Source organism: Urocitellus parryii, chromosome 8 (genome assembly GCF_045843805.1).
Source record: "Urocitellus parryii isolate mUroPar1 chromosome 8, mUroPar1.hap1, whole genome shotgun sequence".
Classification (NCBI taxonomy): domain Eukaryota; kingdom Metazoa; phylum Chordata; class Mammalia; order Rodentia; family Sciuridae; genus Urocitellus; species Urocitellus parryii.
The window spans coordinates 46,545,293-46,573,173 of NC_135538.1; the positions used below are offsets into that span (position 1 = coordinate 46,545,293).

General features: G+C 35.0%; 1 protein-coding gene across 1 annotated transcript; it reads right to left on the reverse strand.

The window, feature by feature from the left end:
* On the reverse strand, window positions 1–27,569 carry Rwdd1 (RWD domain containing 1). The gene is made up of 7 exons (XM_026414984.2): window positions 26,883–27,569; window positions 19,519–19,584; window positions 13,654–13,784; window positions 9,957–10,100; window positions 9,178–9,310; window positions 8,414–8,476; window positions 1–6,104 (listed from the first exon to the last, which is right to left on the reverse strand). Exons 1-7 carry the CDS (start codon window positions 27,241–27,243, stop codon window positions 5,983–5,985), a joined length of 1,020 nt encoding a protein of 339 aa, XP_026270769.2. The 5' UTR covers window positions 27,244–27,569; the 3' UTR covers window positions 1–5,982.
* Window positions 27,570–27,881: the final 312 nt, after the last annotated feature.

Below are 27,881 nucleotides of genomic sequence, written 5' to 3' on the forward strand. Positions count from 1 at the left end.
AATTCATATAAAGGGTATCAATCATCTTTTGCTAAAAAACAAAATTCAGATTCATCTGTTTTCTAATATATCCCAGGATGTGTTCTTTTGTAATTGCTTAGTCGAATTTCGTATAAAAATCACATAAATTGTTCATTTACCCATTGATGGCTTAGGTTGTTTCTAGTTCAGGATTTTCATGAATAAAATTTCTATGAATAGTCTTGAACAAGATTTTGTTTTTAGATAGATGTTAAGTCTCTCGCATAAATACCGAAAAATAAAATCAGCTGTCCTAGAGAAAATGAATTGTTTACATATCAGAAACTCCTGTTTTTCAAAATGATTATACCTTTTTACACTTCCAGCATCATTTGTGAGTTTCAATTGCTCCACACTCCCACCATATTGAGATTGTTTGTCTTTTAATTGTAATCATTTTAGTGAGTCTAAAGTATTTTATTGTCATTTCATTTACACTTTTAAAAAAGCTCTAAACCCTTTACTGTCCTGAGATAAAATCCACAGATAGCATGACCTAAATATATACATGCAATTTGGAAAAAACTCAATACCATAACTAAAAACCTGAAAACCTGAAAAATGAGTGTAATAAAATAGATTTACATATATTTATATGTGAAATACGCATATACTACTAACTATAATATAATAAATTACAAATTATTACACCTATAAGAAGAATCACTATAATTCAAGAACTACAAATGTATAAAATATATACAGTGTCTTGGCAATTCATGTATCATATAAAGCCTTGGAATCAATAATGCTACTTTGTTAAATATTAATAAGCTCTTGATAAATTTCTGAACACAACAATGTAATCTTTCCTCAATTTGTATGGAATTATATTCTTAAAACACTCAGTGGATATTAAAAGTTTACAAAACAAACTTTGAGTTTATATGTAAAATGGAATGAAGTTCTGAACTCAATTTTACACGTTTTTCCACAGTCATGAATGTCTAGAGAAATATTAGAAATTTGTGCAGCATTTGGAACAGCTTTTTATCTTGTGGGACTATGCATATCAGAAAATGTCTAGTATCACTGGCTCCTACCCACTTTGGTGTATCCAAACACTCAAAAATGCTCCCACATATTTCCACTGCCCACCCAGAACCACTCTTCTTAGCACAACCTGGGGTCAGTGGGAATTAGCTTAGGCACTCACTAGCTCAAGACCCTCCTGACCAAATTTGCTCTCAGCCAGTTCTGATCTACTACCATTTGCCATTGAGTCACCATGATTTTTTAATTTAAATTACTGTATAAGATGCCTTAGTTTGAGTTCTCCCAGGGAAGAGACGAATTGGTATATAGGCTGGGAAGAACTCCAAGGAACCATCTTTGTGGGAGTGTAACAAGCATGACCCAGCAAGGGAGAAGCTGAACTGAAATGCAGTTGCAATAGAGGCCACAGTTGATTAAATAGATAAAGAGCCCCCTATTCTACTCTTCAGAATTATTCTAACTTGAGGCAGGTTGGCTGCCACAGGTGGGAAGGCAGAGCAACATTTGTGCAAACTAAAGAAGATGCACACTGCTAAATAAACTTTTGACTTTTTCTGGATTTAGATGTTTTGATGATATCATGACAAAGGAAGGTGGAGAAGAATACAGCATTGCAATTCAATTGTGTAGGGCTTGTGAAAGAAGATGCATCAGAAAACATTTATAGGCAAAGCCCAGTGAAAAGCTTTACTGTAACTGACCACTAACGCAACAATTTTCTCTTTCTATAAAATGAATCATTAAATATTATCATCCCCACCTTACAGATGAGTCAAGAATCAGACAGGTTCAGTGAATTTTCTTCAAGTTCACACTACTTGTGCATGACTATTTCAATCCTCACCATTCTAAACAACTGTATCATACATTTTCATACTAACAAATGTGCCAACACAACTGGTGAACTAACATATTAATTTTTAAATACTAAATCCTCACTCTTACTTCTTGTTTTCTCTTGCGCTAAAGCCTCTCAGCACTGGCTCAAGTTCATTATCAATTGATTTCCAATGAAGATAAACAGAAAAACACCAACCTTCCCACATAATAAACAAATGTGCAGACTTCCTATCTCAAACTTATCTTTATCTCCCATAAAATTAGTTAATAATAGCAAGGAAAGAGAATAGTGGCAAATATGATTTGCTTAAAATGCAAACTTCATCAAAGCTATTGTTTCTCATTTTCTAATAACTGATTTTGTTGTTGCTATAAAAATTTACTTTAGTACTGGCATATACGTGCATCATGAGATAGTTTATGCCCCACCCCTGCCCCCCTGCTTTTGGGGGACTAAATACCTTCAAAAAAAGTGGGGGAACTAAATATATTTTGTTTCTGACTTATTTTCAGTCAACGAATCCCATGGTGCATTGTTCAGATAAAAAAGTTTCAACAGTAAAGAATTTCCAAAAGTAAATACTCTTCACCTCTGTGCAAGTAAAGAAAGTCAGAAAAACTAGCAGAGTGTTCTTTCAAAGAAAAATTGTTGCAAATGTAGAGATGAGGTGGAACTAGAAGAAGAAACTCTTGAGTATGTTTAGGATGAGCAAATGCCTAACTGAAAAAGCCAAAAGGCAGGAAAATACAACAATTATTTAAAAACATTACTTAAATGTAAAAGGAAATGAAAAGATCTGGTTAACTATGGGAAACAATTTTCTTAGTTCTTTGAAAACAACCCTTTTTCTCATTTGCCTCATTCAGAGACTATACTTTTCCAAAAGTATGAATCAGTCTGTTTCTGTTACTCTTCCTATCTCCTCTTCCACCCAGTGCTCTCTTCTCATTTGGCTTAGTATGCCTAAAATATTTAGCTGCATCACAGAATTAAGAGAAACAATGAAATGCCACTTAACTTGGTGGTTCAGGACTGCAAACAACACCATTTGTGTTGGTGTGCTCACTTGTGACGTATTGCAGAGTGTCTTTGAAAGTGGTTATAACAGAACCTAATCTATAATTTGGTATGGCTACAAGTGGATAAAGTGCTGATCAGATGAAAACACGGGGCCAAACTGCATTATTTTATTTCCTTTCAGTGAGGAGGGAAAGGACATTCACATTACCACAAAGGCCAGCTGGCACACAGAGCACTCAAGTGTTAACTGAATCAGCTGCTCACCTTACTGGCTCATGGCTCATAAGTCAGCTTAGTTAACAGATCTTTCAAAGTGAACATTCCCAATCAGCAACAACAAAGTAAATTTGTGTGTATCTTTCTTGCTTTCCAAAGTGCTTGTGAAAATGAAATTTTTAAAAGTTGGACCAAAAATGAAAACTGGGTTGAGGATAAGTCACACACAGGATAATGCAAAATAAGTTTAGATGTAAGATTTAAATCATCATAGGCCATTTCTATAAGTCTTTTGATGAGTTTGACCAACAATTAGAATGTCAGCCACCTTCTGACACAAGTAACTTGACCAAAAGGTCACATGATTCCACTTAAAATGAAACCTGAAAACCTAACAATTACCATTTTGGCAGCATTTTTTAATGGCACTCTGACACAGTTCCTAAAACAGCTAATTGGTGGCATTCGCATTTACAGTTACACAAATTAACACTTTCTTCTGAAATAGTTTACCTACCATTCAATGGTCTCTAAGATCACACCCTAAAATTATTAAAGAGTGTGATTCATTTTGACACAAAATCACATAATGTCTCCTACTTTTACTATCTGATATGTATATTCTTCAAAAGAGAAACACCATATATTGAGGCAGTTCCCCTGCTTTTCATTTGTACTTCAACACACCTAATGAAAGTGCAAGCACACAAATACTGAAAACCCACAATAATTTTCTTGGTATAGATGCATCTCTTTCCTTCTTGGCAAATGTATCTTGAGTTTGTGACAATACCATCATTAAACTCATTCTTTCCACTGAGATGTGACTGATCACTCCCCTTGATTCTATCCCAAGCAGGCAATGTCCACGTAACCATTTAATGTGCTGCCTTAGATCACAACCTGTTCAGCCTTTTACCTAGGAGAGCCCTACTGGCAAAAGTACATCAAGTAATGTGAAATCTACTACTGTCCAAAGATGTAGATGGCGAAAAAGAAATTTCTTTGAAGTCCCACGTTGTATCTTTGGAAGTACATCACTTTGCATTCTATTCTATAATTCATTCATTCAACAATACTAGCTACTTGCTCCATGACAGGCATTATTAGAGTACACTATAATGAATACAGAGTTTTTATTTTTAACCTAGTAAAATTTAACTTGGCTCAAGTAGAAAAGCTAAACAAAGATTTGCCTAAGTCCAAGAAAAAAACAGATAATCCAAGACATGCTAATTATTGCTTCATATACCATTAGTCATGCCATTGCTCATCCTGGGAGTCTGTGTATTCTGGTTTGAGAAGCTGAATCTTGGTTTAATTCCCAAAATAATGCCAAGAGCAAACTGAATTCCTACATGAAAAGACTTGGAAATGATATTAGAACTAACCAGGTTATATTTATTTTATCACAGATTTTGCCTAAAGTCTGAAATGACAAAAGTGGAAAGCCATTTCAATACCTAGAGGAAATGTATAAAACTGATGCTTAAAAACAACATGAAGGGGAGAGAGAAATCTTTTTTATTTTTTGGCAGTACTAGGGATTGAATTCAGAACCTTACACGTACTAGGTAAGCACTTTACCATTGAGCTACATCCCTAGGCCGGGGAATCATTCTTGATACTGCGAGGTCAAGTCTTCACTAAACTCAGTATCACATGGCTCCTCACTGCTGTTTTAGCCCCAGTTAGTCTGCTTCTTCCACATTCTTATGTATCTTTTAAACAGCTTTCATCAGGAGCTTTTAGGAAAAACAAAATCTCACGTAACTATTTTTGGATCTCTCCCTGCTATTCTGTTCTATTGCTCTGGCATCAAGACTGACTAGAAGTTTCCTTAAAAAAGTAATAAATTACCCAGTGACAATTTGGCTCTTAATAACAAAAGTCCAAAAGTCAATGTGGCATTGATATAGTTTTGTTTGCAGGTATGTGGCATGGGTCTTTTTTGACTAAAGGCAGCTCTTTACAACAGCACAAATGATTTCCCACTCGATTTGGATTAATCCTCCATGGCTTCAAAGACTGGAAAACTCACATGAAGCCTGGCTCTCCCATAAGGTACCCCTATGTCAATCATTTCAAATTAATACAAAGATAGTCTTACACATATATGGAGATTGATGTGTGTTCCCCTTGCACACAGTATATAACTCTTATAATTCAGACCACTTCAGACTGGCTAATTAGAAAGCAGCAGGGAAACACTATAACATACAGATGTCACAATTGCAAGACGGTAGTTCAATCAGGAGTGTGCATCAGAATCACCTGTAGAACTGGTATGCAATTTCACTGTTTAAAAATGCAGACTGGGACTTACAAAGTCTTACCTGAGAAGTGACCTAAGAATAAACATCTCTTAAAAATACCACAAAATCTCACTCCAATACTACTATTATAATGAAATCCATTTTTTTCCCTGCCTATAATATGGGTTCTGGTTTATTAAGACTTAAATTTATTGTGTCAGAAGGATCTAGGATTAATTCTGTATTTGCCTCAACCTTCTAATACAAATGATAACATTAGAAACCAAAGAAACAAGGATCACAAGCAGAGAAATTCTGAGTTATTCTGATTCTTCATGTATGAACCCTCACATGCCACAGCCTACCCTCAAGTCTTGGTGTTATTAGAAGGATCGCTCTTCAACACTAAATACCTTTAAATATGTAATCTTCTGCTCATCAATTAGAAGACATGAACATTCTATATTTGAAACTTTAAGGTCAGTTTATTAAGTCAGTGATGAAAGTGATCAGAAGAATACTCTCCTGAAAATTATTTTTTTTTCTTAGAAAAAAAGAAAGGAAAATCAAAACCCTCTCAGCATAGCCACAGATGCTGTGGCAGTCAACTTCTCTGCAGATGGGGACAGTCCATTAGTCTGCTGAGTCACTCCCTGGGTCAGCAGGATTGTAGTCTGGGTCATCTTCATCATCCTCCAGCTCCAAGTCATCCATTTCCTGGAACAAAGACTCATCTACCTCCACATTGTTTCCAGCTGCAAAAAGCAAAACAAAATTCCCTCTCAGCTTTATACTCCAAAAAATCAAAAATAGAACTCACTGGATTACCAGACAGAAGCTTCTCAGTGTATATAGGAGGTATCACTTACGAAATTCCAAACTACTAATGCAAATCACATCTTTCTTTGTCAGTAGAGACACTTTAAAAGCAATTTCATTCCTCCAAGTCACAGTTCAAAAATCTCTTGTTGTTATTAAGGGATTATCATAGAATGCATATTTATAATATGGCATGTTATATACTGAAGATATGTTACCCTGGTTATAGTAAGTTAACTATCAATGAGACTTGTACCAGGAATCTCTCTTATACTTGCTAATTAATTGACAGATGGAACTTGACCTTTTCTCTCCACCAGTTTTCCTTGTAACCAATAGTATCACTTCTCAAGATTCCACCTGTCTGAGCCCTACAGTAAGCAATAGCCAGGTTCCCCATTAAACATATCACTCTTCACTTTGTCTGAAGTAGATAAATAAAGGATAGTATAGCTCTATTGAATCCCCACACATTGTAATACCTTCCTTCCCTCTCAGATTCACTTACTGACATTCATTGTAATGAGAATATAAAGAGAACAAGTGTTGTTTCATGCCTATGAGTAGATCAGAAAGAAAAATATAAAATGCTAAGCCCTAGTCAAAGAATAACTGTCTCTGTAGGGTTTCGCAGAGCAGATGAAGTCTTTGTGATATATATGAATTGACTAAGAAGTAAAGATCAGGTGAAAGTAATTCTTGGTAGAAATGTATACAAAGGCAAGAATATGTCTAACTGGAAGGCAAGATTTTTTAGGAAAAATACCAACAGATAAAACATGGATAAGGGTCAGACAGAGGACAGCATAAGTCAACTTTTTTTCAAACTAATGGAAACCAAGAAAAAATTTCAAAAGAGAGGTTTATGATTAAATATAGGTTTTAGAAATTCCATCTCAGAGGCAGCAACAATAAAACAGATAAAGACATTAGAAGGAGGAACAGATTTGGGGATACAGTTTCAGAGGCTAATACAAAAGTCCAAGTGAAAATGATAAAACCTTCAAGTAAGGGAAGGAAAGTGATGAGAAGACATTTCAGAGGCAAAATCAATAGGTATGTTTTGGTAACTTACTGGATATGAAGAGGAATTCGATCCATCACAAAAGGAAAGGAATGAAGGATGAGTGACACTAAAACTTGTTCTGAGAGAATGAGATGAAGCTTTGGAGTTAGTACTTCTCAAAAAAAAAAAAAAAAAAGAGAAAGAGAGAGACAGGAACAGGCTTGCTAGGTTTTTACTTATTTTTTTCCCAGACTACAAAAATTAGACAATTAAAACTCTGCTACAGAGAAGGTAATAAGATACATTAAAAAAAAAAAAAAAAAGTGAGTACCAGCAAGGTTAAAAGGAATGATTAGCAGTGGGCCCCTTCAAGATTGCTTTTTAACCTCTATAAACATAACACCTTTATAATTCTAACCTTCTATATCAGAGAAAGCAGAAGCAGTTTGAAAGGCCAAAAGCTAGAAGATCCCCACCTAGCAAGATGGAGCTTGCAGAAATTTCACAAAGTACAGAAATCTAGGGTCATATTAGAGTTGCAACTGAGTGTAGAGTCCAGTATAAAAATATAAGTAGGCCAGGATTGGGATTTTAGTTCAGTGGCAGAGCATTTGCCTTGCAAGTATGAGGCATTGAGTTCTATCCTCAGCACCACATGAAAATAAGTAAATAAAATCAAGGTATTGTGTCCATCTACAACTAAAAACATATTTTTTAAAAAATATAAGTAGGCCATAAACTCCTTGAAGACAGGAAATTGCTTTATACTATTCTCTACTATAATCTCAGAGTCCAAGTTATACAATAAATATTTATAAGTGTATGGATGGATAATGGATAGATGGAAAACCAAAAGAGGTAAGGGGTAGGAAACAAAGGAGGATAAAGAAAGCAAAGAGGACAAGCTCCATGAGAAACTATGCAAGTTAGTTGTGATACGAGAAATTTGGGGGAAACAGGTCCTCTGAGTCACAATGGGCCTGTTTTCTTTTCCCGGTAATTGTCTATCCCTATCTTGAGATTGCTTAAATTATCATAAAACTTTTAAATAGTATATTACTGTAGGATTAAAATATTCAGTTCAAATGTATTAATTGATCAAATGTTAGAATTTTTGCTTCAAAATGAATTTTTCATCAGTCTTAGGAGGAAAAATTTACATTGAATTATCACTCTGATTTTTATGGTTTAAAATTAAAGACAACATTATACATATATGGAATTCTGATATTATCTTACCATCCTCCAAGAACTGGATATCAGATGTGTCAAGATTATGATCTGTTTCAAATAGCTGTTTCCCTAAAAGAACACAAGTAGTATATTTAACTAAAATGGCATAGTATTCATTCACTTTCCCTACGAACATTGAAAAAAAAAATGTAACAATTAAGGAAAACAAGTCTGAAAATCCATCTTCTGATAAATTTCAATGAATTTATTAATTCATTCAGTAGCTAGCGGTATATGAAATATATTCACATTAAAATGGAACAAGTGATAAATCTAATTTATCTAGAGTCCTAGAAAAATGATATTGCCTCTATATAAAGTTTATTACCTTAAATATTCCTGTATTTCAAGATCTATTATTTGTAATATTTGTACCAGAAATCAGACATAAAAATTCCTCACAGCCAGGCACAGTGAAACATGCCTGTAATCCCAATTACTTGAGAGACTGAGGCAGAAGGACCACAATCAAGATAGGCCTTGTCATCTTAGTGAGACCCGGTGTCAAAATAAAAAATGAAAAAGGGTTGGGGACATGGCTCAGTGATAGAAGGTCACTGGAATAAATCTTCAGTACTGGAGGAAAAATTAATTATAAACTATACTTTAAAAAAATAACATCATGTTGATATATTTTCTTTTTGTCTTAGATGCCTACGAATATTACTGTCTTATAAAAATCTGTTCAAATAATCCTCTTGCTGCACAAGAAAGGATACCAAAATATTTGAGGGTAACAGAAAAAAATATGGGGTAGGGGAGTATCATACCACTTAATTTATTTTTTCCTGCTTGCTCTTCTTCTTTCATCCGTTTCTTTTTAATTTCCAAGAGTTCTGCATCAAACTTGGCCTTCCAACTTAAGAAATTCTCTATTGTAACAGGAGTGCCATGGAATAGTTGCTTAGAAAATAAAAATGACATAACTCACCAGACTGACATGACAGTTTCACAAATGAAGCGTAACAATATCTTCTAGTTAAATAAATACAACTTAGAAGAGAAACAATTTATAAGAAAAATTAATGTTTGAAATTTTGAAACATTTAATTTGATTTCTGCCTGTTCTGGCTACTTTCTTGGTTTTGGCAACTCGCTCTGGAAAAGCCCATTTCTTTTTTATTCTTATTACAAAAAACAAAAATAATATACAATGTAGTTACTATATTTACCACTGATATTTACCATTAAGAAGAATGCTGTCAGTTTTAATATGTGTTGAATACATATAAATTTATAAGAATAAATCATAGTTAACTTCGCTTCAGAATTTGAGGTTCTCAGATCATTGTGACAGCGACTTTATCATTCTAAACTTTATATGATAAGTAAAATATTTACATTTCTTGGTTTTACTGGTATGAGCTTTACTTATCTAACTGACTAGAATTCATTACTCATGTTATTCCACCAACCAAATGAGACTTCTAAACTCTTCAAAAAATTTACAAAATGTTTGTTTTTGTAACTTCAAAACAAATCAAAATTTCCAATGTAGAAAAACCTGTAGTAATTAACCATGTACAACAGATTTAGAGAATAAATGTACCTTTTCTGCTTCTTCTGCTTCTCTTTCTTTTTGTTTCTTTTCTTCCTCTCTTCTAGTTTTTATCTGATCTACTATTTCATTTAATTTTTCTTGCACAGCTGTCACTAGAGTAAAGATCATCACCATACCAAGATTTTCTTCAGCCTATGCAACAAAAAGGTGGTAAAGAACAACACACTTCTTAGAAAAATAGAAAGTAGCCTATGATAAAATGTGTTAGTGTAATCACTGAAGACATGTTTCTAACATGATTACAATTCAGTTACACCATATATTCATACACTAGAATAAATGAACATGTTAAGAAGTGATTATATATGAGATAATGAGATCTTCCTCTAAAAGTCATGTCATTTGTCATACCCAACATAAAGCACGTATTTCAGTAAATTGTGTTTAATAATCATATGTGTAGAATTCAGAAAACCTTTTTCTACAGTATGAGTAACAACATTTCTCAAGCATTTCTCAGTATTTTAAATTACCGTTTTGAGTATTAAAAGCTAAAATAACAGAATTTAGATGCCAGCTTGAATTTTTAAACTATTACTATAATAAAGACTGTGGGTACTTTTGTGCCCTTTGTAAGGCGCTTCAAGCTAACTCCTGTAATCCTCCTCAATGTGCTGCATCTATGCTAAGCATCCTAAATTTATGAGTAATAAGAGTCTCTCGTGAGTGTGAACCCATACTGAAACTGCCCACTAGAGGGTGACTTAATATCCAACAGTCACTTCAATACTAAATGTTTTCCACAAAACCCATTCCTGGGTTCTCAATCTCAGAAAACCACATCATCCTCTACCCAGTGTGAATATCCTTACCCATTTAAAATCAGTCTCTGCCTCTGTTGTTCTGCCCATTGTTTTCAAACAACATTGTTAATTCCCTATCCCAGGACACCATCATTTTCAGTTTGGAATACAAGAAACTTTAATTGATCTTCTTAAACCTATGACCTTGCCCCCTGACATAACTTCTCTAGACCACTCTACATATACAAACATACAAGGCTAAACTAATTTATATGCTGAAGCAACATAAAACTGATCTAGTCAGTCTCTTGCTTTCCTCAACAGCTTCCCAAACCAATCAGAACCAAGTCCATATTTTTAAACAGTTTAGAAGACCCTTCTAAAGAATGGGGTGACTTATTTAGTTTCATCTCTTGTCACCATGAGCATTGAACTTTAAATTCCACTGATGCTGTATAACTGGAAGTTCTGGGAAGAACCTCTCACTATCTCTTTGTCCACCTCACCACTCATCCCCCATTCTCAAGCTTGTTCCTTTAACAATCTTGATCCTCTTTCTTAAAACTCTTCCATTCCCTTGATGGTCTGGAAAACTCTTCCTTTAGATCTCAACTTCCTCTTGGAAGCTTCTCCAGTGCTTCAAGTCTATGACCATCCACACAATCCTGAATTTCACCATCATTGCATTGTTCATATAAAATAATGATATCCAGCTTGTCAGTCCAAATTCCTCAACAGAGTATAAAATCTATGAGACCAAGGATGGTGTCACTTAACCTAATGCTTGACACATTTCATTAACAAATCTCAGTAGGGTATCTTTTATAAAAATTAAGTATTTCAATAGAACAGCAAAAACATAAATAAATATATCAATGAACAAACATTCATGGAAACTAAACAACTCAGAAATCATACTAGTTCCACATCACTAGTATTAGAAATGCAAATTATAAAAATATACTGTTTTCATCTTATCAACATTTTTTTTCTTAATGAAAATATGTAGTATTAGGAAAACTGAGAAACAGATATCTGAATGGCTATCATGAGGTCATAAACTGGCAAAATCAACTTTTTATCAGTATGAATGAAATTGTTAAACATGCAAACCTTATAGATCTACCAATTTGACTTCTAGAAAGCATCAGACTAGTAAAGTCATCAGAGGTTCATTATTTTCGTTTATTCAACAAACATTTGAGTACCTCCTATGCCAGACACTAGAGATATAATGGAAGATCTGCTCTAAGGATTTAAAAATAGTGTTATATAAGAATGGTAAAAGAACTGTATATTAAATCAAGCAAAAATGAATATGTCTTAAATATACATACAATGAAATTTTATGCAGTTATCAAAAATGAGGGAAGATGTCCACATACATTGTTATGTGAAAAATGAGATGTTATAAAACATTATAGACGGTATATAAGTGTAAGAAAAAAATCTGGCACTATATCATAAATAATAGATAATTATACCCAACTGGTGGGTTTGAGAGTCATTTTTATTTTCTTCATGACTTTTTTTTTCCTAATATAAATTTGTTTTTGATAACTGGATATTAATACTGTTTTTTGAGAAAAAGTACAATATTCCCTCAATATATCTTATGTCAGGTAAGTATAAAGAAATCAAAACTGCCTTTTTGAAAGGAGAAAATTGGAGTATAAATAATAATAGTATACTAAACACACAAAAAAATTCACTCAGATTGAATAATGAACATTAATGTGGGACAAACTAATATAATCATTCCAGGTCTTCTACAGTGTTTACGCTAGAATTACTATAATTTCATGCTGGGAAACAGAATGAACAGGGCCCAACATCAGCAAAAACTCCTTCCTGACAGACCTTTTTTCATGCCTCGTTCTCTAATAGCTCCAGATACTTTTGTTATAAAATCAGCACTCAGAGGACAATGGATGGGTCCTTAGAATATATAAGTCACATCTAAAGTTAAAAGATGTTTTTTGGATAATTCTTAGAAATAAACAAAATTGGGACTTCAGATTTTAAAATGGTAGAGTAAAATCTTTCACTTGCCTTCCTTACTGTATCTAAAGAACCCATGAAAACTTTCTACCAAAGCATGATAAGCCCTCACTGTGGAGAGCCCATTCCGCCCTAGTCTAGTATGAACTTCCCAATATTCACTTTTTCTTCCATATAAGTTTCTCCTTTTGGAGAGGTCATAAGCCATTATTGGTATTTCTAAGAACAGTGAGGAAGAGCCACACAGGGAGAAAAGAAAAAAAAAATCGCAGGCCTCTTCCCAGACTGCAGGGTACTAACCTATAATATTAAGTGAGGGGGGGTAGAAGTTTTATTTTTTCCTAAGTTAGAATTTTTGCTGAACATGGTGGCATATACCTGTAATCCCAGCTACTTGGGAGGCTGAGGCAGGAAAACTGCAAGACGCAAGAGGGTTACAAGTTTGATACCAGTCTGGGCAACTTAGCAAGACTCTGTCTCAAAATAAAATGTAAAAAGAGCTGGTGGTATAGCTCAGTGATAGACTACATGCGAGGCAAGCACTCTACCAGCTGAGCTATAAAACCAGCCCCCTGGGGTTTGATCCCTAGTAACATACACCCACAGTTTAACTTTTTAGCTACACATGTAACTAGACAATCCAAGAACCAAATTAGAACTGTGTTTATAACTTAAAGAACCTGTTGGGCTTTTTTATTACCTAAAGAGAACAGATAAGTCAGGGGCTGGACTGAGCTTTAAATAGGCACACCTTCTATTAATAGAACTTTAAAGGGACAGTGAGAAACAAAAAATAAAGATGCTTTGAATGAATCTTAAATTTGGTTTGGTAAATGTACTACTTAAATATTTAATGGCATTTTTCTAACTCTTAAATTAGTGTATAATATTTAGGGCCAATGAAATAATATCACTACTATAAAACAAAACTATTTCCTTACCTGCAATGCTAATAATTTTAAAATGTCTGAGACATCATTATCTTCTAGGTTTTCCTGGGAGAATATTTCATAAAGGGGAGCTTCATCTGGGTATTTTTCACTGTATGTAAACTTGAGTGTAGTCTGAACAGCTAAGACACAAGAAAGAGTTGATGTGAATACATTAAAAGTATAGAGACTGGTATTTTTGTTGAATCAGTAATTCATTGACAATGTGTCAATGAAAAGTAGTAATAGATTTTCCCACAATGAAAACTAAGGCTATTAAGATAGAAAATCACTAGTATAAACAATATATATAACAAAAACAATTAAATACCAAAAATAACTTTTTACATATGAAACACATTTACCACCAACTGGCATTTTACTATACTACTTTTCTGAAAAAAAAAAAAAAAGATGAACAAAAACTACTCTTTTTTATTTCTTCTTAAATCTTTCTGAGATAAACAAAAAGCAATGATCATTAAAAATAAAATAGAATAAAATTCTGTCATAGGCTCATTTTCATCCTCTCTCATAGCCAGGTATGGTTATAGCCCTGGAATTTACATTTATATCTGCACAATGATAGCAGGGCATTGCTATCTGGTGGCTAAATGACAGTTCTGAACTAGATATTTTGAGAAATTATCTGGAAAACGTTTAACTTGATTCAGCTATACATTCTCATCTGCTCTTTTGACTTGTGCCATTTTACAGATCTGACTCTTATACAGTAATAAAATTTTTTTTTTTATTGGTTGTTCAAAACCTTACAAAGCTCTTGACATATCATATTTCAAACATTAGTTTCAAGTGAGTTATGAACTCCCATTTTTACCCCAAATACAGATTGCAGAATCACACTGGTTACACATCCACATTTTTACATAATGCCATATTAGTAACTGTTGTATTCTGCTACCTTTCCTATCCTCTACTATCCCCCCTCCCCCCCATCTTCTCTTTCTATCCCATCTACTGTAATTCATTTCTCTCCTTGTTTTCTTTTTTCCAATTCCCCTCACAACCTCTTATATGTAGTTTTTTATAACAATGAGGGTCTCTTTCCATTTCCATGCAATTCCCCTTTTCTCTCCCTTTCCCTCCCACCTCGCGACTCTGTTTAATGTCAATCTTTTCTTCCTGCTCTTTCTCCCTGCTCTATTCTTAGTTGCTCTCATTATATCAAAGAAGACATTTGGTATTTGTTTTTTAGGGATTGGCTAGCTTCACTAAGCATAATCTGTTCTAGTGCCATCCATTTCCCCTCGAATTCCATGATTTTGTCATTTTTTTAGTGCTGCGTAATACTCCATGGTGTATAAATGCCACATTTTTTAATCCATTCATCCATTGAAGGGCATCTGGGTTGGTTCCACAGACTAGCTATTGTGAATTGTGCTGCTGTGAACATCGATGTGGCAGTATCCCTGTAGTACGCTCTTTTAAGGTTTTCAGGGAATAGTCCGAGTAGGGCAATAGCTGGGTCAAATGGTGGTTCCATTCCCAGCTTTCCCAGGAATCTCCATACTGCTTTCCAAATTGGCTTCACCAATTTGCAGTCCCACCAGCAATGTACAAGAGTACCCTTTTCCCCACATCCTCTCCAGCACTTGTTGTTGTTTGACTTCATAATGGCTGCCAATCTTACTGGAGTGAGATGGTATCTTAGGGTAGTTTTGATTTGCATTTCTCTGACTACTAGAGATGGTGAGCATTTTTTCATGTACTTGTTGATTGATTGTATGTCCTCCTCTGAGAAGTGTCTGTTCAGGTCCTTGGCCCATTTGTTGATTGGGTTATTTGTTGTCTTATTGTCTAATTTTTTGAGTTCTTTGTATACTCTGGATATTAGGGCTCTATCTGAAGTTGTGAGGAGTAAAAATTTGTTCCCATGATGTAGGCTCCCTATTTACTTCTCTTATTGTTTCTCTTGCTGTGAAAAAACTTTTTAGTTTAAGTAAGTCCCATTTGTTGATTCTTGCTATTAACTCTTGTGCTATGGGTGTCCTATTAAGGAATTTGGAGCCCTACCCCACAATATGTAGATCAGAGCCAACTTTTTCTTCTATCATACGCAGAGTCTCTGATTTGATATCAAGGTCCTTGATCTATTTTGAGTTGACTCTTGTGCGTGTTGAGAGGAGGGGATTCAGTTTCATTTTGTTGCATACATATTTCCAGTTTTCCCAACACCATTTGTTGAAGATGCTATCCTTCCTCCATTGCATGCTTTTAGCCCCTTTATCAAATATAAGATAGTTGTAACTTTGTGGATTAGTCTCTGATTATACAGTAATAAAATTCTTAAGGGTACATTAGTGCAAGATGTCACTCCACACCCCAACTCAGTGAGTTCTCTATTCCACCAGGCAATGTGAAGTTAAGCAGCACTGCTATGCATTTTCTGTTCAAAGTTGTATTAATCAAAACGATCTTCTGTCTACAGTTCAACTTTCTTATAACATATTTTAATTATTAAAAACCTGACTTTGATGAAGTAATATCAAATCCATATAGCTCTCCATACAAGGGGTAGGGGGAGGTACCTTAAAATTTTCAGATTTGATATTGTGTTTTTAATCTTCATGTATGATGTCAATAGAGAATTATATGAGTAAATCAACACAAAGGATTGAGTACTAAGGGTTAGGAAGAAATAATATCAATTTCTCTTGACATTCTTCTTTCTTCCCTTTTTAACACATTTCTAATTTTACTACAAAAATAAAATTTATTTTTATTTTTCCCTAGGTTTTTTAAGGCATCCTTGACAAATAAAATTATTTATATTTAAGATATACAACATGATGTTTTAAAATACATATGTATTATAAAATGATTATTATGGTCAGGTCAAGTCAATTAACAAAACTATCACCTCCCACAGCTATGATTTTTATTGTATGTGTAGTAAGAATACTTAGCCTCTACTCAGCCTTGGAGGCAAGGAGATTTTAGTCTGGCAAAGCTCGTGATGACCTCAGTCTTCAATCAGCTAGAGAGGCTGCTCTGTACCTGGGGACTTGGGCGTTGGACAGCCCTCCTCTTGCCTTATTTGGTAAAAGAACATTCCACTGAAATCCTTTGAATCCCCATTATATAAATAAAAAATGCAGACTCTTCTTTCTCTCACCTTCCAGTGTGGAAGCAGGATCCCTAAGGTCTCAGAGCCCTTCTACCCTCACTTTTCAAATTATTTATGTGTCATGTGATTTTTTTGGCGGCATTTCTCAGCTAGAACATTTCACACAAGGGAAACCCAAATTTCATAGGCCATGTGGGACACAGGAGAGAAGTATAAGGATTGAGATTAAGCACAAAATCAGCAGAAGGAAAGAAATAATAAAAATCAGAATGGAAATAAATGAAACATGGACCAGAAAAACATGAGAAAAGATCAATGAAACTTAACTAGACTTTAAAAAAAAAAAAAAAAAAGATCCAAATAAATGAAAATTGAGACTTTTACAATTGATACTAGGGTGGGTGATATTTATTTTATGGTACAAAGTTTCAGAAAGGATGAATAAATTCTAGAGATCCAGGATACATCATGGTGACTCTAGTTAATAATGCTTTTTTGTTTTTGTGTTTGAAGTGCTAGGGATAGAATTCAGATCCTTGCACATGGTAGGCAAGTGTTCTAACACTGAACTCTACCCCAGTCCAATAATAATATATCATGTACTGAAAAATTGCAAAAAGATTAATATTAAATGGTATCACCACAAAAATATTTTAATAAATACCTAAAAAACACCATTGTTGGCATATTACTTCTTTCCTCTATAAATGTAGTTTTATATAATTTATTTGTTTCATGATCATTATATTGAGAATATTCTTTAATACATATTTTAAATAATGGTAAATTGAATTACATCCTATAGGTATACTAAAATGCATTTAGTATTTTTAAGGATTAAATTTTTAAAAAAATAATATTTATTGATCATACTATTATAAATACCAGACATTCATTATAAAAGACCTAGGAATACAATAAGAGAAAATAAAATCACAAGTAATCCTATCATTGGGAAGAGCTCAAGGTTACCATTTTGGTATAATTATTTTTTTAAAAAATCTCAGAAGTATTTCTAAAAATACACTTTAAAGTATAGATACATTTACATTTCAAACAAAATTATATAGCCATAACATTATTATTAATTATACTCATAATGCTGTGCATGATTTACTCTTTCATAATATATGCATATAGATCATCAGGTATCACAAATGCATCCCTCTCAATTCCTTAAATATTAAATATAAGCATACTTCCATTATATAAATTGGCCATCATTTATTGGTTAAGATATAAACTACAATTATAATAACATTCTTGTATGCATTTTATTTGTGCATAAAAGTTTCCTCAGAATAAATATTCCATGAGTATCTACTTATCAAGGATACAAATATATTTAAACCTCCTGCTTCACTAAGGAATCTATAAAAACCCAATGGCTTTCCTAAGTATGTGTAGAAGTTTATACTCACTCCCAGTAGCATACTGTTGTCTCCTCATCAATATTGAAAATGTGTTGGATGACATGTTATTTTCACTTTAATTTACCTTTTCAATTACTAGTGAGATTAATTTTTAAACAATCATTTATAATGTTGCCTCTAGAAATCATATATCCATTCCATTTGCCTGTTTTTCTACTAGTTGGTTCATTAAAATGAAGTTTTGGAACAAAAATAGTATAATCTAATAATTATTTCAAACAAATTTAAAAAGTATTTCTCAAATCAGGAATGATGAACTGTATAGAAATATTATTACAGAGCTATTATTAGCTCCTAATAAAACTATTGCTTAGAATATGGGAACGATATGCAGGAATTTTTAAATTTTTCATTTAAGTATACTCTTAAAGAAAACTATATTTCTGGATTCTTTTAACAATGAGCACTGTCATACCAATTCTGGCACACAAAACTGCATCATATGAACCCAAATAATATCACCAACTTTTTTATAAAGAAAAGTTTCAAACAGTGAAGAGCAGAGGGTACAGTATTTACTCTTACTGGGATATATTATAGGCATTTTTTATTGACCTACCTATAAGAGTACATTCATTATCAATTTGGTAAAAAATAACTATATCCAACATCTTTTTCATTCAGATTTCAAAATATTTCAGTGCTCACCTTATTTTCAAATGTACAAGACAGATTCAGAGTTATCAAGCGAGACCATTAACAGTTCTTACTTACCAGCCTAACAGGGAAAAAAAAAATCTTGGGACTAATGCCAATTTATATACCACTTCTGTCAAAGCACTATTTTAACTGAACTAGACTAAAGGTAGAAATGAATTTCAGATGCCATCTCCTTGATGTTCCACCAAACTTAAGTGAATTTAATTTTAACTTATTGGTTTTATAGCTGTTTTATTTTGAGAGAAAATATGAAGATATGTATATATCCAGTCTCATTTATAACAGCAGTGTTATAAATTAACAATCCACAATGTTTAGTATGACAAATAACAATCTACATGTTTAGTATGAAAAATATTAGTCACTCAATGGAATAACATATGATCACTGAAAAACATTTGTATGCAAAGTCTTATTTTAGGCAAAAATCTCCCCCTATTTCTCCATCTGCTATACTGCTAATGTGTCTCTTTTACTTGTAAAATGAAGCATATTGTGCAAGACTATAACTCATTGACTTCCTATTTTTCTAGGAGTTATGTGTACACAGGAAATACCAATTAGAAACACATCATTCATGTTAGATTCTTAATAGCACCTTGGCACCTTCACACCTGCAATGCCTAGCACAATGGCTACAGAATCCGTGAAAGTTCTGAGAAAGAAGCTTACCACAAGTACTTTTATAACACTTACTTTCATCATTTTCTCCGGCCTCAGATGTCACAGTAATGGTGAAGCTGGGTGGATTTTCTGATAATACTGCAAGAAAATACACACAGATGTTATTATTCTGCTTCCTATGGCAGATTTTCTTCCTTTTTAGCATTTGATCATTACCCAGGCTTCAAACTGCTTCCTGGCCTATATTTTCATTTCCAGAAATACAGACTGACCAGAATATTGAAATGATAAAACCTATATCAATTTTCTATTTAAATGAGTTTTCTTTAATTTACAAAGAAATACATATCTTTATGTTTTACCAAATGAAGCATTAAGTAATTTAACTTTTATTATCTACACATGAAAAATTCAACTCCTAAAAACCTCAAACAGAAGGTAAAGAGTTTGATGATGTTTGGCACCAGACACTGCCCGCTGGTATTCATGATATTCACTGACTTTCATACTTCTTGCTCTTTTCCACTTTCTTAAGTGTAATCAAACTTAATCCTTTCACAGATACTTATTAAGCCTCCATCATCTTTCATAGAATTATAAAAGGAATTAGTTTTGAATCAAAACATTTAATTGCTTATAGTTTATTAAATGAGACATGTAAGTCAACATTTACATAAGAAAACTTTATAAATTATTTTACAGCTTCATACCTAACTAAAATTACATCTTTTTATCATCTTTTTCCCCGAAAAATATTATAAAAATTCTAGAAACCTCCTAGATCAATGCCTGGCAGAATCAATAAATATTGGCTTAATGAAAGACGGACTAAACTAATGGAAGAAAAGGAGAGACACAAAGGAACAGATTCAAAACCAGATGAAAACCAAGGAAACTTCAAGCTACAGGGAAGGCCGCTTAAGCCAGTCAGGAAAGCCTATGTCTTACTTCCTACCTGGGAAGCTCTGGTATCTGCACTGGCAGCAGATCTGCAGACTTTGTGAAATGAAAGAGCAAGGAATCACTCAAGAAATCATTACAGAAACTACTTGGCTTTTAGTATCAGAACGGCCCAAAGCCATCATAAATATATATATAATCAACACATTTTTAAGATGGATGTCTTCATATTAATTGCAATGTAAGGTACTTGAAGCAATGGTGAACATCTATGATTACCAAAAAGGTGTTTGGTCAGGAAGACGAAGGATGCATTGAATTCATATTATACTAGATTAGATCTCAATCAGTCCAGCCCATGATGAAAAAGCACTGAAAGCTCATTATAACAAAGTTTACAAAATAATTGATCTCATCTATTTTTTAACAAATGTGTATTAGATACAGCTGATGTGTTTAATTTTTTCCTTTCATAACCAATTTTGGCATTTTTATGTCACAAAATGTAAACTATCCAACAACTTTAGAAATAAGAGTTCAACTGAATGACTTTTACTTGTTTCTAGAATTCTATGAAGCTGTTGGTCAGGGATATCCTATACCAGGTATAACAGGTAACATTCTAAATTTAGCATTACTTTGTGATTGTGCCATGTATTTACATAAAAATCTTTTAATTCTAACAACACGACTGTTACTGTATTTCACTAAATTTAGGATGCCATCAAGTATGAGATACACTTTACCTTATATACCACTAAGAAAGAAAAAGCTACCAATTGAGCTATGACACATAATCCAATCAGTTTGTATTTCAGTAATGTTAAAATGTAAAAAATGTGTCTCAGAAAAGATTAACTATATTATCACTCCAATTTCATAATGTGGAAACTTAGACACAGAGATTTTATATAATTGATCCAAGGCTCTACAACTAGTAAATGGCAGAACTAAACAGATATATAGTTTCATTTAGAAAGAAAAATATATATATATTTCTAGCTGAGAAATTCCATTTGAGTTAGGCTGAAAATCATGGGTGGCATGTAGAAATGGAGAAAGGGAACATAGCTGAAGGTACCATGGCAGCAAAATCATAATGATTAGAAAACTTAAGGATCATATAGGGAATAATTATTTTTTCTGTTTGAAGTATATATATGTAAGCAAAAAACACTAGGGAAAAATACAATTTAAAGTTTAGGCATGATCAATAACAGTTTTTAATAGTGGTTAAAATTTTTTTCTCTACAAACAGGAGAAAAATCTGGCAATAGTATATAGAATGGAAGGAGGGAAACAAGACTAGATATGGATGAAACAAGGTCACTGCTATAATAAATCAGGTAAAGGTAAGGAGGTTCTAAACTAGGTTGTCAGCCATGGGAATGGAGAAAACAGGGAGGAAGTTAAGATGGTTATCAGATATTGAGTTTGCAGGATGAGGACATGATACCACTAACACAAACAAAACACACACACACAAAAATCAAACATGGTATATTTTAAAGACAGAGGTACTCTGAGCTGGAAATGTCATGTAGGCAATCAGAAATAGACAAATGGAACTAAAGAGAACCAGGCCTTAATTCAAATTGGGATCACTTATAAAGAAGCGACAAACTAAATAAGATCATGGAGGAGAAAATGTAATAGAGAGATAAAGGCCAACATTCACTTTTAAAGGGATCCTCAATTTGAAGAACAATTAAGTGGAAGAAAAAAACTGACAAAGATTACAAGAAGCAGCCGCAAGAGATAGTAACAAAACCAAGAGACAACAATGTTAAACAAATCAAGGGGAAAAGTTTCAGAAAGACATGGAAGATAATTCTCCCCACCCCGTTCTACCCACTGTCTCTCAAGAGTTTTCTAGCAAGCAGATTTTATCACATCATTACCCGCCTATATCAGCAGTTCTCTATCTATATGTGGTGTTGGATCAGTTGTGAAAAGAGGGTGGCATCATATAGCCAACACACTAGAAACTATGCATAACTGAAATACATTTTATTTGTGAAACTATACCAGTTATAAGGATCTAAGTTTGATATGGCAATGTCTACAATGTGTACTACATAGTTTTATAGCTATACAGGGGAAAAATGGACAATGAACTATTGCCTTATAAGATCATATCTAAATCTCTGACAAGGCCCTCTGTGATTAGACCCTGCTTATTTGTCCAGTCTCATTTTCTATGACTCTCACTTCTCACTTTATATCCCAGAAATACCAAACCACTTGTCCTTTGTATAATCTATTGAGTCTGGTTCTGCATACACTGTGCCCACTGTTGAAACACTCTTCCCCCCAGTCTCACTCACTTGTTAATGGAACTCTTCCATTACTCCTCAGTTTCCCACACAATTCAAGCTCTCTCTTCTTCCCTAAATTTATATTATGTCTGTTTCCCTAGTAGACTAGTTCTTTAAAAATGTATATAAATAAATATTTGGTCAATGAGGAAGTCAAACAGCCATGGGTATATGAGCAAGAATATCACTGAACATCAGTGAACCTTGTGAGCCAGATTGAATAGGGAGGCAAGACAGACCAGAAAGAAAACTGAACAACCATTCCATGAGAAATCATGACAAAAAGTTCTAAAAGCATTACAGTGAAAGAACTATAGGGCTACAAAAGTTATGGACAGAAGGAGGAATTTCAGAAGCCAAAATTTTTAGAGATGGCATTGCCAAGGAATGCCCATGGCCACATGCAACTGAAGGATATAATCAAAGCTGTTAGTTGATGAAGGCAATGAATTATAAAGTCACACCATTAAAAGAATCAACAATGAAGATGGTAAATTTCTAGAAAAAAGTATATTTGTTTAATGGATATAAAGAATTTCTACTTACATTATTTCCCATTAAAAAGATATATAGGCTTGAAGTATTATGATTTGTCCAAGGACACTATATCAAGATGTCACTATACAGAAAAAAAATGGGACCCAGGTACAATAAAGAAAAGGAATATTGAGAAACACTGCTGATAATCCCCTAATATTGAGTCTCCCCTTGTTCTCGATATGCCATTTTTAATTGAGCATATTGACCAGTCCCAGAATAAAAGCTGCATTTCCCATTTCTCATGAAATGACTCAGTTTTACTTAACAAGATAAAAACAGAAATGTCCATTGATGGTTTCCAGGACCTCCCTTAAGAAACTTCTGGCTTTCATCCCCGCCCTACCCTAGCTTAATTTCTTTATCTGTCCTGTTACCTGAAAAGGGAATACTACCATCACTTAGGCCAAGAAGGTGAGAACACACCTTAGGGATGACAAAGAAAAGGATCAAAAGAAGCCTCTTCCCTGAGGAACTTTTGGATTGGTCCTGCCATAAGTCTTATGTGCAAGAGCAATAAACTTTTACTTTCAAAAACTAATGTTATTTAGGGTTTTCCATCACAGCTGAACCTATTTTTAAAACAGAGAAGGGGGTGATACAGTATGTGAAAGTAAGGCAGCAACTAAAAACAGAGATGGAGATCCTGAGTTCTGATGAAGGAATACCCCAATCTAATACATACATTACTGTGAGTTGGGATAAGTATCAGATGCCAGACTTGCACCACTGTGAGTGGATCAAAATAATTTTGAAAAAAAAAAAAGTAAGATTGTTGGGCATAACGGAAGGATAGGAGAGATGTTAGATGACATAGAGGCAAATAATGGTGAGATGGAGAGAATTAAGGATTTTGCCAAAAACAGATAACAGGCAGTAGCTAAAAGGTATATTAGCAGAGCATACAAATGACCTTAGATTTCCACAAAGAACTAGTAAGCCAATATTAAGATCAGTCCCCTTGGTTGTTAGGGAGTATTTAATCTTTCAAAAGTATGTTTAAGAAAAACTGCTTTTACAAGAGACTCCTGCTCTAAGATATACTGTTAAATGCAGGATTGACAGGGCAAATACAGGATTATGTACACCTCTTGGCAAGGCAAACAGAATTAAGGGAACCTGGTTTTTGGTTCACTTGATGTCAACCAATTTATCTCAACAAAAACTCCCAACATCCAGAGATTTTGATACAGAAACGGAAATAACCAAATTCTACTACCTTAGCAGGACCTTGTCAAGTGAAGCACTACTGAAGGAGAATGTGGTATCAGGAGAGTCCATTTATAATTTTGGAAGACTAGTTGTTAGGAGGGTTGGATCAATGTGCAATCAAGCTACAGAATAGGCAAAAAGAAGAAACTGCATTATGATTTGTTATAATTCACAACAAATGCAACACTGGACCAAAAACTCTTTGCAAATAGAAAACCTGTTAACTCTGAGGTTAGTGTAGGTCTATGCACTAGAACTGTGCCTCTTCAGCATCCACATAAAGGCATGTGTACTTAACAAATGCTGCTTTCTTTAGCTCTCAACCAGCCATTAGAAGAAAAAAAGAGGGGGTGGGTATCTACTTCCTTCATCAATAGCAAAGAGCATTTACCAAATCTAATATTAACTGTGATTCAAAATGAAGTTAGAAAACTATGAATTAGTTCTTTGACAAACTGACACAAGTAAGCTCTCTTTCTTAAATCTGGCATAAAAATACAAAAGTATGGAAACAAACAAAACAAGGCTATATAAAATAGCAAACCTTAAAAGTTCTCAAAATTTCAAAAGATAAAACATGGCAACATTTTATTTCAAAGTCCTCTGCCTTTCTCCTAAGACATTTCATAAAGAACAAAATCACAAGACAAAGGTCCCTAAGAACTATAAATCAAGACATTTTAATTTATTTATTGCAAAACTTATAGAAATGCTATCAGGAATTAGAGATGTAGACTCAAATGATAACAGTAGAATACTTGAATGCATCAAAAAATTCATAAATATCATTTATTATCCTGGTTCAGAATTCTCAAGCACTTGTGTATCTGTCAAAATTTCTACATACTGAACTATACCAGAGCTGTCATGGCATAATACAATTTGAAATACTTACATAACTTAAAAACATATCACTTTCCTAACTATTTATATGCACATATAATAGTAAGAGATACCTTAACATCCAAAAAAAAAAAAAAGAATATAAGAATATCACACCTATGCTGATTTGCCTCTACCTACAGAGTTCATGTCTGTGATAAGTCTGAAGTATTAGAAACCACCAAACATCACCATTAAGAATATATCCAACAACTGACCCTGGTATTCCATTTTATTTAGACATTGATATATAAGCAAGGATAGAGAAGGGAGCCAGACTCCATACACACTCACCCAGGTAATGACACTCTCAAACCCCTCTTCACTCATCCCCTTAACATCCTCACAGCACAGTTGTACTGCTGGTGAGAGACAACATGAACAGGACTGGAGCTATACTGGGGTAGCTGACACACTTCTGCCTGTTGGCAAAGCAGAACAAAATTTGCTACCATTGCAAGTAGTGATCAAAGGGCGGAACCAAGGAAAAACTAACCTAAACAATGAAAGGGAGAGGGGTTACAGTTTATGACCTCAAGTAATACATTTTACACTCTGATATCTATGATAGACAGCACTTAAAGGATGGGGAATGCCTACTCATTCGTAATGGCCTTACCTGGACTTCTTCTCAAACCTGAGAGAAGCTATACTGATAGAATTACCTTATCGCACTTTCAGAATCAACTGAAGCATGACTAAATACGTAAGAATTCTCAATATAGCTAATAAACTTCTCACTAATATTTTATCTTAGCCCAACCAATAAGTAATCTGCTTTCCTTCATATCAAGCCCCAAAGCCTAGAAGAGGAAAAAAGACAGAGTACCGGACCTAATACTTAGTACCATCCCTGCCACTAACTCGCAGGAGGTACCAAAGCAAGCAAACCACTTTCCTTTCCTGAACCTCCGTTATCTTACTTGTAGCAAAAGTCTCAAACTAGATGCTGTCTAACAGCCTAACAACCTACAAAACTATAGCGGAACAGAAATTTGGGCCACATCATTCATGAGGCATTTTGCAGAATGCCAGGGAGAGAAGTTGTGTTTCTTTTTCTTTCTCTTTAAGAAAGAAAGTCGACAAACTCCAGGGATTACGCTACTCTCAACACTGATTCTAGGTTGCTCTAAGAAGAGCACTGGGAATCCCACAATTTTTCAAACGCCATCCTATGAAACACACCTTCTATCGAGTTAGGGGTAAGTACGTGAAAACTCAGACCTTTGCGGCTCTGGAAAAACAAATCTCATTCGGAGTATCTTTTAGTGTATTTCACTGATTTTTTTTCGGATGGATTCAGGTTACACAGAAAGCAACGTGCTCCCGACCCAATTCCAGGCCTGACAGTTTCCAGGGACTTCACCAGCGTCACCCCGCTTTTCAGATCTCAGCGAACAATCGGAGAAGGGGAAACAACCACTGAGTTACTGGCAAGCGGCTGAAAAACTTGGTGTGGCGGGCGGAGTGGCCACGCGGCCTCAAGGTCCCCTCTCCATCCCAGCCAGGGAGACCTAGGCCTGAGGCGGCTCCTGCCCATCCCACTCCACGTCGAGGCAGCTGTGGGCTCGCGGCAGCGAAAATCACCTGTGAAGGAATCGGGGTAGATGGACTCGAGAGCCTCCAGCTCATTGCGTTGCTCCTCGCCGTAATCTGTCATCGTGGCCCTCGCTGCTCCCCATGGGTCGCCCGGATCCCAAGGCAGCGCGCAGCAGCTGAAAGCGCGGCCGCGCCGGCAGCGGGGCGGGCGCAGGCGCAGAGTCCCGGGCTGGAAGGAACGCAGTCCAAAGCCAGGCCGGACCTGCTGAGCAACAACACCGCGTCGCCCTCCGCCTGAGCCCTTATTCCGCGTTCGACTTATTCGGCCTAGCCAGCGGGGCACTGATTTGCCGCCTGTTCCACGCCTGTACGACGTTTGCTGGGATCTTGGAGGCATCTGGTCTGGCATTCACTAAGGACACCTATCGCCGCTGCTGCGCTTTGCAGGGCCTGAGCCTGAGAAGCCTTCAGCGCTGCATCCTCGCTCGATGAGTCGGGGCTGAAGGTGCCCTTAACGCTTTGGGTCGGACTCTGTCTCTAATGGCGAGCGGTGGGGACGTCTGCGAACTGGCGCATTTTACGGTTTCTGATTTACCTGCTGTTGAAGCTAGGCGGACCCCCAGCCTGCTTTTGGTTAGGTTCAGGTCATTTCTGCCCTTCTCCAAGTTCAAGTTTAAGTTGCTGGGCTTCCTCAGGAGTTGAGCGAGAGGCTGGGACCACTACGGAAGCCGATAAGCGGAGTAGCAGAAGGTCTGCTAATGCGTGGGGCGGGTAGGCTCAGCGCCTTAATAAGTAGAGGTGAATCCAAGGGAGAAATCGACTGGGGTCTGGGGATCTGACCTTTAGGCTCATATGGTTAGGCCTTATTTTTGAATTTGTGGAAGAACTCGGCTTGCATATAATAAAGATGTCTATCATGATGTATTTTTGTGAATTGATGAAGAGGAATGTAGACGCCAGTAACAGTTTTGATATGCAATGTAAAATTTTGCTGCACCTTGAAAAATGTTAAGAACCTTTGATTTGGTAATGGTACTTATGAGAATA

Bases quoted from the DNA above. Each gene is read 5' to 3' on its own strand.
- Rwdd1 (XM_026414984.2), bottom strand. From the start codon at position 27,243: ATGCCAGACCAGATGCCTCCAAGATCCCAGCAAACGTCGTACAGGCGT. The intron at 19,585-26,882 runs GTGATTTTCGCT...ATTTTCTTGCAG, and splicing joins CTACCCCGATTCCTTCACAG to TATTATCAGAAAATCCACCC. The intron at 8,477-9,177 runs GTATGATACTCC...GTGTTCTTTTAG, and splicing joins AGGAAAAAATAAATTAAGTG to GGAAACAGCTATTTGAAACA.